Source organism: Rattus rattus, chromosome 1, assembly GCF_011064425.1.
Source record: "Rattus rattus isolate New Zealand chromosome 1, Rrattus_CSIRO_v1, whole genome shotgun sequence".
Classification (NCBI taxonomy): domain Eukaryota; kingdom Metazoa; phylum Chordata; class Mammalia; order Rodentia; family Muridae; genus Rattus; species Rattus rattus.
Window position 1 is genome coordinate 46,571,342 of NC_046154.1, and position 12,903 is coordinate 46,584,244.

The following is a 12,903-nucleotide window of genomic DNA, read 5'->3' on the forward strand; positions in this document are numbered from 1 at the left end:
ATTGAACCTGGGTCCTTTGGAAGAGTAGCTAGCGCCATCTCTCCGGCCCCTAATACCTGTATCCTGGAGGATGATACCATCTGTGTCCTTGAGACAACCTTATTGACTTTCCTCACTTGTTAGATGTCAGAAAGGGGTAGAGTGGAGGGGTTTGATTACACCTGGTCTCAGATGCTTGTTTCTAGAAGTCTGAGTTGGTGGGTTCAATGGTAGAAGATAATAGTGGGGTAGTGACACTGTGCTGTGCAATCCCTGGCAGTGCAGGAGAAGCAAAAATCAGTACCCCTAGAGGTGCTTTCTTGGGCAGTAGGGTGGTTAGGAGTCAAGTGGGTCTGTGTGTACTGAGGTGCTGCTTGTCTGTGCCTCAGGTCCATTCTTTCATTTCAGGTCTAACCCTGTGACTTAATATTTCCCTCTTGGTACGTTGTTGTCTCTTTTGTCAAGGAGTGAAGTACATTTGTGCTGGACAGCTCGCCTGTTTAATGCCCATTGTGGCTGTGATGCAGTAGGTGTTATTTTAGGCTTATGACTGTATCAGTGAACAGAACATTTTTCTTTCTGGTGGAACTTACATTCTATAATAAGCGTTAGCATTGACTCAGCGGTTAGCGTGCTGGCACTACTTCAAGAGTTCTGCGTTAGAGTGTAGTTATTCTGACAACAGTCCCATGGGGGTAGGTGTTGTTATTTTCTGCATTTTTTAGGTCATGGATTGAAGTACAGGAAAACTAAGTTCTAATAAATTCATTGCCTAATAAATTTACATAATTTTGTAAATGGCATTTTAATTCAGACATCTGGAGTCCCAAGTCCAAGATATTACTGAGTCCTTCAAAAAGATGTTAATGAAAGTATATTTCACAGCCAGATGTAATGATACATACCTACAGGACTCGGAAACTGAGCAGGAAGGTTGACACTGAGGGCAGCTTGAGCTCATAGAGTGTTCCAGGCCAATTCTTTCTATTATTATTAAATGAAGTGTAGGTTGAAGAAATGGCTCAGAGGGGATAGGAGTATAGAGGACCGAGTTTCCAACACTCACATCAGGCTGCTGGCAGTTGCCTGTAATTTTAGATCAAATAGTCAGTCCTCTGACTTCCTTGGGTATCCATGAACACTTGATATATTCATACTGACATGTATGTCAATAAAAATAAAATAAATCTTAAAAAAAAAGGCAAGAACACCTGTGTACATGTGCTAGAAAGAAGGTCCAGAGGTTAAGAGCACTTACTGCTCTTACAGAGGACAACAGGGACAACAGTTTGGTTTCTAGCATCCATGTCAGGTGGCTCACAACTCCCAGAACTCAAGCTTCAATATTTCAATATACTTTCTGGAAAAACACACACACACACACACACACACACACACACACACACACACTATCTCACTCTATACACAGACACACTTTTTCTAAATAAATAAATGAGTAAATAAATGAATACATATATATATACAGACATACTTGAAAAGTGAACTCTTAGGACTAGAGAGAGAGATGGCTTAGCAGTTAAGCACTAGCTACCCCTGTGGAGGACCCAGGTTCAGTTCCTAGTACCTACGTGGTGGCTCATCACCTGTAATTCATTCTAGGGGATCCAGTACTTTCTTCTGTCTCAGTGGACATGAAGCATACATGTCACATATGCAGACAACACACACAAAGACAAACGTAAGAAAAGGAAACTTGCAAAAAATTAAAGGTTAAAAAACTGATTTTTTTTTTACATTTATTTATTTAAATGTAAACAGGAATATGGAGGTCAGAGTACATTGTGACAGGAGTTGGCTCTCTCCTACCACTTGGCTTCCAGGGATCAAACTCAGATTATCAGACTTTGTGGCAAGCACCTTTACCTGCTGAGCCATCTTTCTGGCCCCTAGGCTTGTGTTAATATAGTGAGATCTAGTCTATAAAATAATAAATTAATAATCTCTATAATAAAGTTGTTCTTTATGCCCCCATGTTCCCCATTCTGATGATAATGGACTAACCTCTGAAACTGTAAGCAAACCTCCGATTAAATGCTTTCTTTTTTAAGAGTGGCCTTGGTCATGTATCTCTTTACTGCAGTAGGACAGTGACTAAGACAGAAGGTTCTAACTGTGTGTGCACTTCGGCATATGCACCATACATAGTAATTAAATAAAAATGTAGTAAAAAGACTTGGGATGTGCGTTTTTGAGACAGGGCTTCTTCGTGTAGCCTTGGCTGTACTGGAACTTGTTCTGTAGACCAGGCTGGCCTCACACTCACCTGTCTGCCTCTGCCTCCTGCCTGCTAGAATTGAAGGCATGAGTCATCGTGCCCAGACTATAAAAGTACTTAAAAACAATACAAAACACAACAGCAAAGTCTTTGAGGTGCATGGGAAAGGGGCACTAGGAGTGCTTCTGTTGTCTTTTGAAGGACTTGTTAACCTTGGGGACCTTTCAAGTAGGAGAAGACATCTTGAACTTACTCAGAAGAGTTAGAGGTGAGACCACTACATAAAGCCAGCAACTCTAAAGGACCTGCGCTCCTGGCGAAAATTTAGTTGTCAATTTGACACAACCTAAAATCACCCAGGAAGAATTTCAGTGAGAGATTGTCTATATCAGGCTTGTCTTGGGGGGCTGTCTGGGTTGCCTTAATTGGTTTGGGAAGGCTGAGCCTGAAAGTGGGTCCTGGCTATGCAAGGGTGGAGAAGGGCATCTGGGCAAGCATGGATGTGCTCGTTTCTCTCCGTTCTGTGAAGATGGTGTGGGTAGTTGAAGCTCCTGACGACTTGATTTACCTTCTGTGATGTACTCAAATCTGGAATCGTGTACTAAAATAAGCTGCCCACCTCTGTTGCAGTATATTTTTATACCAACAAGTGAAATTATAATAGGAAACACATTTTTAGTACTAATGTGGATTTTATCCTGAGAAATTACCTGTAAGACCCTGATGTCTTGGACTTTTGAGATGACTCAGTGGTTAAGAGCACAGATTTCTCTTCCAGAGGTCCTGAGTTCAAATCCCAGCAACCATATGGTGGCTCACAACCATCTGTAATGGGATTTGCTGTCCTTTTCTAGTGTGTCTGGACAGCTGTAATAATTTATGTAATAAATACATAAATCTTAAAAAAATAATCTGATGACTTTGGTTGTTGTTTTGTCTTTTGAGACAAGGTCTCTGTGTGGCTCTGGCTAGCCTTGAACTCAATCTGCCTGCCTCAGCCTCCCGAGTGCTGGGATTGAAGAGCATCACCTCTGCCAGGTGAAACTGTTGTCTTATGTGTCTGAGATTTGGGCTTGTATTACTCTGGGGAAGGCTAGTTACTGATTGGCTTGTGTCAGGCTCTTAAGCAGCTCACCTCATCCTGACAGCAGCATCTTAAGTGTCACTGTTATCCTGTCCTGCACAGATGGATGTGCAGCTGAAGTCAGGATAGCTGGTTGAATTGCCTAGTATGATTTGATTACAGTTCAAGTCTCGTCCAGCCCGGTCTAACTAGCCAGCTCCAGTACCTGTGGGGAAGGTGCTCCTCATTAGTAAGCTGTGTTATGTCTTACTGCTTGCTTCTTCAGGGTCTTGTAGCAAGGGAACCAAAGGATCTGAATGCGCTTTGCTCCTTTTAAGACAGTGTTGAGTATCATCCCTAAAGGGTGCTTCTTGCACTTGACAAAAACATAGACCTCATTACCTAGAGGTTCTGATGTCACCAGGTCTGCCACTGAGGAATTAGAGCAGTTTCACTACTTCTAATACCTGATGTTTCCAGCAAATTGTCTTCTGACTTCTGTCTACACACCATGTCATACACACAAGGGAATACAAAACATACTTACATACATATAGAATAAATACTCTGAAAAGGTTTTTAAAGTGAGGGTGAGGAATAAAGGAAAAATGGTTAATTATTATAAAATGGCACAATTGAACAGAAAGTACCTAATAGATGGATAACTGTACTTATATTTTAATATTATTATTGGGAACATTTTAAGAATTTATTTCTGACTCCGCTTTCCCCCCCTTGTTTTTGTTCTGAGAGAGTGCCCGCTTCTCTCTCTCTTTCCCCCTTCCCCATTCCCCTTTCCCATTCCCTTCCCCTTCCCCTTCCCCCTTTCCCCTTCCCCCCTTTCCCCTTCCCTTTTCCCCTTCCCCTTCTCCCTTCCCCTTCTCCCTTCCCCCCCTTCCTTACCCCTTCTCCCCTTACCCCCTGGCCGACCTTTCCTCTCCTCTACCCTTTTTCTTTCATTAAACCTTTCCATGTGGGAAAAAAAAAAGAGTTTATTTCTGTTACTAAAGTATTCTGATTTTTTTCAGACGAGAATAACTTGGTTAAACTTTTTATTATTATTTTTACCCTAGACTGATGGCACTCATCTGTAGTGGTAGGAAGATCAGGAGTTTAAAGTCTAAGATACATGAGACTCTGCCTCAAGTAACAAACAAAAACCTCACAAAACAAACTTAAATAAATGCACTTTTGGTTTTGTTGAAATGTAACACAGGTACTAAATTCCCTTTTTTGTTTTTGTTTGTTTGAAACAGAACCTCATGTAGTCCAGACTGGCTTCTGACTATGTAGCAGAGGATGACCCTGAATTCCTGGTTTTTCTTGCCCTTGCCTCCCTTGATGGGATTTCAAGCATGCACATCACATTGGCTCCATTTTGTTCAGTTTTGTTTTCTGGAATCAGGTTTACTGTTGAACTCGGATGGTCTTTGCTTCTGCCTCTCAGATGCTGGGTTTGCAGGTGTGAGCCGTCCTGCTTGACTCAGATTATTTTACGTACAACTCGATCATATCAGATTTGAGTGAAAACTTTGTAGGAAATTAAGTTGAAAAGTAAAGTAAGATTACATTTTGGAAGGTGTCTAAGCTAGGCTTACTATTGTTACAACAAAACATCATGACCAAGAAGCAAGTTGGGAAGGAAAGGGTTTATTTGGCTTACACTTCAGTTTGCTGTTCATGTTGAAGGAAGTCAGGGCAGGAACCCAAACAGGGCAGGAACCTGGAGACAGGAGCTGATGTAGAGGGGTGCTGCTTCCTGGCGGACTCCCTTTGGCTTGCTCAGCCTTGTTCCTCATAGAACCCAGAACCACCAGCCCAGGGATGGCACCACCCACAATGGGCTGGGCCCTCTCATCAGTCACTAATTAAGAAAAAAGTTTGTCAGGTTGCTCTACGACTGGCCAGCAGAGAAGGATTCAGATGTAAAAATCAATAGTTTAAGAATTTTGTCTCTGTGGCTGCACCTGGCGGAGCTCAACTTTAACTTAGTCCTCCAAACACAGAAGCAGGTGGATCTCTGAGATCACAGTGTTCCCTGTCTGTCTCTAGGCAGCACATGTGAATGAGTAAATGAGTACCTTCGTCTCTGCTTTTCTGGAAACTAATCTGTTCATTTTATGTTTCTTCCTGCATTCCAAGGAGGAAGCATCTCCCTATTCCTTACTTGACATCTGCTTGAGTTTCCTGACCACCAACCTTGAGAAGTTCTGTTCAGCAAGACAAGATGGAACCCTGTGTCTGCAGGAACCGGGAGTATTTCCACAGGAGGTGGCTGATCGACTTCTTCAGACCATAGCTCTTCATGGTAAATGATAAGAGATGAAAGAGACAAATTGTGTGCTGTTAGTTAGCATTGGATTTTAAAGTACTGTCGTGGCTTATTTAATTATTTTCTTAGAAATAGTAGAAAAAGTCAGAAAAATCTGGTTCTAGGAAAAGGAATTCCGGTATTTTTACATGTTTTGCTTCAGACTTAATTAATTTTTTTCTGTCCAACTTAGGCAAAACTTTTTCTTTTTTGATTTGAGAAACAATTCTTTAAAAGACACACACACATTTAGATTTATTTTTATGTATGGATGAGTGTTTGCCCTGCATGTATATATATGCACCTGTGTGTCCCTGGTGCCCATGGAGATCAGAAGGTGCCAGGTCCCTTTGAACTGGAGTTAGGGATGGTCGTGAACCATTATGTGGATACTGGGATCTGAACTCTGGCCCTCTATAAGAAGAGCAAATGCTTTTAACCACTAAGCATCTCTTCAAGACTAAAAAGTGATTCTTAGGTCACAAGGAACTTCTCTTAACCACAGCACTTCTGGTTAGAAGGCAACATGTATATAAATACATCTTATCTTTTTTTTTTTTTTTTTTTTCTTTTTTTTTTTTAGGAGCTGGGGACCGAACCCAGGGCCTTGCGCTTGCTAGGCAAGCGCTCTACCACTGAGCTAAATCCCCAACCCCCACATCTTATCTTGACAGTGGTAGAGTCATACTATTATGAAGACACTGGTTTCTGCTCTTGACTTTTAAAGTGAGATATTACAGATAACTTTACACATGTTCTAAGACATTTCTTTAACATTTCATGTATCCCACGATAGCCTCAAACTCTCTATGTCAATGAAGATGGCCTCCTAATGGTGTTGCATCTACAAAGTTCCAGGTTGCTGGTATTACAGTTCATGTTGTTTTGTGCAACATTGGGAATTGAACCCAGGGCTTTGTTTATGTTAGGCAGGTACTTTACCAACTAAGCTACATCTTGAAAATACATTGGAAAAGTATTATCTGTGAAATTATAGTTCTGTAATTGAGATTTTTTGTTATTTCTGTTTAAAATTTAACTGTAAAATTTAAAATTAAACTGTAATAAAGTACCTGTCCTTCTTTAGGGTTTAAAAACTCTGACAAATAAGGAGTATGATTTGTTCACAGTTAGGAGATAGAATGAGCAATTAGGTGTGGTGGTTTGAATGAGAGTGGCCCCTCTAGGCTCATATGTTTGAGTACTTGGTCCCCAGTTAAGCAAAGTATTTGGGAAAGATTAGGAGGTGTGCCACTTGGGGTGGGCTTTGAGGTTTCAAAAACTTACACCATCACAGCTAGCTCTAGCTTTTTCTGCCTGATGCTTGTGGATCAGATGTACACTCTCAGCCACTGTTCCAGTGCCGTGCCTGCCTGCCTGCTGCCTCATTCCTACCATGTGGTCATGGGTTCTGTCTGACACTAGCAAGCTCTAAGTAAATGCTTTAGTTTATAAGTTATCTTGATCATGGTGTTTCTTAGCAACAATAGAATTGCAATAAATATCCCTGTTTAAATATAAATGTTGGAACTGAGTACAGTGCTAGTGAGTGGTAGATTCCCAGTTATTTGCATATCTGTCTCCTCAAACATATGCCTTCCCCACTGTGCCGTACAGCCTTCCTATATCTACGTTTGATGTCCCTGCTTTTAGAGGCTGGACTTACCGTTTTACTGTGATGTATGTGTAAAATACTGTTGGGATGCTGGAAAGATGGCTCAGTGGGTAAAGGACTTGCAACGTAAGCATAAAGACTTAGGATCCCCACTGTCTTGTGAGAAGCTAGGTGTATTAAGGGATGAAAACAAGAGGGCAACTGTGGCCACCCTGACTTAAATAAAAAAAAAAAAAAAAAAAAAAAAAAAAAAGAATCACAAGTTCCAGGTTCAGTAAGAGACCCTGTCTGGAAGATGATGAAGTGTAGAGGACACTTGAGAACCTCCTCTGGCCTCTGTAGAAACCCTCCACCCCATCTATATTAAATGTAAGGAAAGAAAAAAAGAAAAATAGTGTTTGGTGTGAATGCATAAAATGAGTAACTTGTTTCCATTGGTAAAGCAGACATATGTGCAGCCGAGTGCAGGTGAGTGCAGGGGCTCAGGGTGCCGACAGGTTGCAAGGTGCATTATTAAGAAAGGGCTGTGTTATTGCAACTCTGCATGCCCAGAGTTGGTTGCTAAGCTATTCCCTCTGCTTGCTTCACTCGGTTTTTGTTCTCCACAAGTTTCATGAAGACTTTTAAATGTCTAATGGTACCTAAGCTTTGAACAGGCTGGTAAGTGCTCCACCACTTAGCTACAAACCTCAGACCAAAAAAAAAAAAAAAAAAAAAAAAAAAAAACGGCCTTAGCTCTGATTTGATATTGGCCATCTCCCAGCTTGAATGGCATCATTAGTATGGACTAGCTGAGATAACAGTAAAAACCCTTCCTTTAACTCCATAGTATTTATTTATCTTGACCCAAATGCTTACAGCCACAGACTGGTCTTAGAGGACATTTTATAGGTACGGCTGTTATTTTTTTCTTAGTAGGTGTTGTTTGATGTGTAATATTTTTTGAGACATGGCTCCAAAGTGTCATATACTTGCAACACTGTTGTTTTATAGGTCATGTCTGAGTGACTTTTTATTTCCTTTACTCATTTTATTTGCATTTTCCTACACAGAAGATCTATAACTGCCTGGTGGTTTTTTGTTTGCTTGCTTTTTTTCTCTTTTTAAAGGAAAAAAAGCCCTATTTATTTTACTTACTGTATTCAAGTATATGTATATGTGTGTGAGACTAGGGGGCAGACAGACAGACAGACAGGGTTTAACTATGTAGTGAATTCACAGTGATCTTTTTGCCTCAGTCTCTTTAGTGCTGGGGTTATGGTGAGTACTTATGCCTAGATGCTAAATCATTTCAGTAAGGTTTCAAGCACTGGCTACAAGTCTGAGGCCAATCAGATACAAGGTGAGACCAGGACTTAGAAACAGACAAACCCCAGCAGAGGTTGCTGATAGTTTCCTGGGTGAGTAGGGTTGCTGCCAAGCCTAAGACCTGAGTTCCATTCTAGGGGTCCATGTGGTGGGAGGAAAGAACTAACTCCACATAGTTTCCTCTGACCTCCATACCTTTCATGAGCACACATGTGCACACACATACATAATTAAATACAAATTTTAAAACTTAAAAAAACTGGGCTGGAGAGATGGCTCAGTGGTTAAGAGCACTGACTGCTCTTTCAGAGGTCCTGAGTTCAATTTCCAGCAACCACATGGTGGCTCACAACAATCTGTAACTGGATTTGATCCGATGCCCTCTTCTGATGTGTCTGAAGACAACTACAGTGTACTCACATACATAAAATAAATAATAAATTAAAAAAAAAACTTAAAAAACTAAAGCCAGGTGTGGTTTGAGGCCAGCCTGGTTTACAAAGCAAATTCTAGGACAGCTAGGGCACACAGGGAAACCCTTTCTATAAAACAAAATAAAAACCAAACCAAAGCAACCAAACTAATAAAAAAAACTAAACTAAAATAAAGTGGTTTCAGATCTGGCTGTTTGTTTGTTGTTTATTTATTGAGACAGGGTCTGTATGTATTTCTACTGCCCTGGAGCTGGCTATGTAGGTAAGGCTGGCCTTAAACTCACAGAGGTCTGCCTGTCTTTGCCTTCTGGGTGCTGGGATTAAAGGTGTGTGGCTAGTAGTTTAATAATGAATTCTAACTATATACTATGTGTATAAATATGATTATATATGTAATAATGTATTGTGAACTTAAATTAGAAATATATTGGTATCAATATATTAGTGTAAAGTTTAAACCTCACTCATGCATAAACTGTGCAAAGTCCCTGGAAGGTTCTCTTCCATAGTTACTTTGTATCCAGACTGATGGAGACCAGCCCTCATAACACCACTTCTCTAGAACTTGAAGCTCTCTCCTTTGTCACAGAAGAAGAGAGCATAGGGAATCACAGTTGGTTCTCAGGTGCTTAAGCCTACAGCCCTTTAGCTCTAACTGGCATGTGGTCCTACCTGATTGTGAGGAAGCATAGCTGCTTATGTATCTAATAGGATGAAGAGAACCAGGCGTTGGTGAATCTCTGCAATGTCTGTCCCATTCTGATTCTGCTGTTTCGAGCTCCATAAACTTGGAAAGTTTTCTTTTGTGGCTTAGTCTAGGCAACAATATCTCATCTCACCAAATTGTATCAAGCAAGTAAAATAAGGCACATGGAAGTATGTTGGTGTGTGATGGATTTTTTGCTAGTCTTCCTCTGTTTTTTGTTTTTTGTTTTTGTTTTTGTTCTTGTTTTTGTTTATATATATTTATTTAAAATGCTGCTTATTTCTCCCAGGTCTCCTGAATGATGGAACTGTGGGAATTTTCAGAGGTAACCAGATGCGCCTAAAGCGAGCTTGCATTCGCAAAGCCAAGATTTCTGCTGTTGCTTTCCGGAAAGCCTTTTGCCACCACAAGCTAGTAGAACTTGATGCCACGGGTGTGAATGCTGACATCACTATCACAGACATCATAAGTGGCCTTGGCAGTAACAAGTGGATCCAGCAGAATCTTCAGTGCTTAGTACTAAACTCGTTAACCCTGTCCCTCGAGGATCCGTACGAGCGGTGCTTCAGCCGGCTCTCTGGTCTTCGGGCTCTGAGCATCACTAACGTGCTCTTTTACAACGAAGACCTGGCTGAAGTGGCTTCCTTGCCTAGACTGGAGAGCCTGGATATTTCCAACACCTCAATCACAGATATCACTGCCCTGCTGGCCTGCAAAGACAGACTCAAGTCGCTCACCATGCATCATTTGAAATGTCTAAAAATGACGACTACCCAGATCTTGGATGTTGTTCGGGAACTAAAACATCTGAATCATCTTGACATCTCGGATGATAAGCAGTTTACATCAGACATAGCCCTTCGATTATTAGAGCAAAAGGACATCTTGCCCAATCTTGTCTCCCTGGATGTTTCCGGGAGAAAGCACGTGACAGATAAAGCTGTTGAAGCCTTTATACTGCAGCGGCCCAGCATGCAATTTGTAGGTTTGCTGGCCACAGATGCTGGGTACTCTGAGTTCCTTACGGGCAAAGGACACTTGAAGGTTAGATTTTAAAACTTGTATTTTGTTTGACTGGTTGGTTTTTCTTTTTAGTTCCTCAGGTCTTCATTAGGGTAAATGTGTAATATTTGAAACACTATGATACAAGGTATGGAAATAATTGTATAGTGGGAAGGCTTGCATTAGCATAATAATCCCAATTAAAAGCCCAGGGGGGGGCTGGAGAGATGGCTCAGTGGTTAAGAGTGTTGGCTGTACTTCCAGAGGACCGGGCCTGGGTTCAACCCCCAGCATACCCACATGGTAGCTTACAACCATGGTAATCAGTCCCAGGGGATCTGATGCTTTCTTTTACTATTCACATGCACTAGGCACACGTGTAGTGAACAGACATACATGCAGACAAAATCATACACATAAGTAAGTAAGATATATATATTTTAAAGAGTGACTCAGGCACGGAGCTTCATGTCTGTAGTCACAGCATAGAAGACTGAGACAGGAGGGTTTGATGCCAGCCAAGGCTACATAGCAAGGACCAGGTAGTCAGGTTTATATCATGAGGACCTGTCTCAGAACAATCAAGAAAAGACATTAGAACTTTTAAATTCAAATATGTATAAAGTTATTTCTTTGACTACTGATTTGCCAGCTCAGGTTGAAGGAAGAGAGCTCAGAATGCCTCTATCTTTTGTTGGAATTATTCAATTTAATGTAATTGGTAAGTATGGTGTCTGAAATGGTTAATTGGTAAGAATGGTGTCTGAAATGGTTATCTCAGTATTGTGATTAGTGTAGGGTTGTTTTTTGGCTTTATGTGCCTGCTCATAAGGCCACAGTAATGGATGCAAAACCAGCCAATATAATTTCCCAGTATTTATGCGGGGCAGGCGTCTATGGTACTTTCATAAGCATTGCTTGCTTTGGTGCCTCAGTTTACAGATGCTGGGATTACAGATGTGAGCCACTGTATCTAATTTAAAAAAATAGTTGGGGGCTGTAGAGATGGCTCAGCAGTTGAGAGCACTGTCTACTCTTCCAGAGGATCTGGGTTCACTTCCCAGCACCCACGTGGCAGCTCACAACTGACTGTAGCTCTTGTTCCTAGGTGTCCAACACCCTCACACAGACACTGCAAGCAAAATACCAATGCATTAAAAAAGAAAAAGAAAAAAATGGATTTTTCCTATCTGCCTGCCTGCCTGCCTGCCTGCCTCCCTCCCTCTCTCCTTCCCTACCCCCCCCTTTTGTTCTTTGTTTCTTAAAAATGGGGTCTCCTCACTGTGTAGCCCTGCCTGGCATGGAACCCTGCTGGTGCAGGAGGCTGACCTTGAATTCACAGTGATCCTTCTGCCTTTACCTCTAGAGTGCTGGGATTAAAGGAGTGTTCCACTATAACTTGTCCCAAAAGATGTTCTCTTTATTTTGGTTGATTTTGTGTGTGCAGATGTTTTGCTTGGATGCATGTTTACCATTTGCTCCTAACAGCAGAGCCATCTCTAGCCTCAGAAATGGTTTCTTAAGGGTCACGGCCTGCTGCTGTTAGTAGCTGCCCCATGCCTCAGAATGCTAGAGTCTGAAGCTGCTGTGCTTCCCACTGCGCTCCACCCTCTATTGAAGTAGGTTATGGTTCGCCTTTTCCTTGGTCAACCCCACCACAGCTGGTTTCAGAATTCCTCCTGTGGTTTTTGTCACCATTAGTCTTCTCAGCCTTGCACTTCCCGAGTTCGGTTCTTCCAGTCGTTGGCCACCTTGTTCCTGCTGCTCGATTTATCAACCAGGCTATGGCTCTGAACGTCTAAGAATTCCTGGAACTCTGCTCAATCCAGTGTTAATTCTCAGACTTCATCCTAGTGGTATTGGACACAGTTGCCGTTGATTTCTTCCTTGTAAGACTTTGCTTAGCTTCTGCATATCACACTGGCCGTGTTTTATTTTCTCTTCCTTGTTTTATTGCTTCTCGTTTTCTTTTACCATGATTTTCCTCATTTTCTAAGGCTTCTGATCTTGAAACCTTCCATTGCCACAGTCTTGCTAAGTTGTGTTTTATTTTGTTTCTATAACGAATATTTCTGGTCTGAGAAGCCATTATTCTTTTACTTTAGTTCTGCTTATTGTATTTTATTTTGTGTGCTTTTTTAGGGTCTTGACTTTTATTACACTTATTTATTGGAGGAGTTGTGCATGCTTCTGCTAGGTGTAGATAAACCAGGTATTTATCTTCTGCACCATGTGGGTCCCAGGAATTG

At 41.4% G+C, this 12,903-nt stretch overlaps 1 protein-coding gene across 1 annotated transcript in view; it reads left to right on the forward strand.

The window, feature by feature from the left end:
* Positions 1 to 12,903, forward strand: part of Zyg11b (zyg-11 family member B, cell cycle regulator) — a 51,642-nt gene that overhangs the window by 13,432 nt on the left and 25,307 nt on the right. Inside the window, exons 2-3 of the mRNA XM_032900749.1 lie at positions 5,421 to 5,586; positions 9,942 to 10,696. Coding sequence (XP_032756640.1) covers positions 5,421 to 5,586; positions 9,942 to 10,696 — 921 coding nt within the window. The remainder of the gene's footprint in view (positions 1 to 5,420; positions 5,587 to 9,941; positions 10,697 to 12,903) is intronic.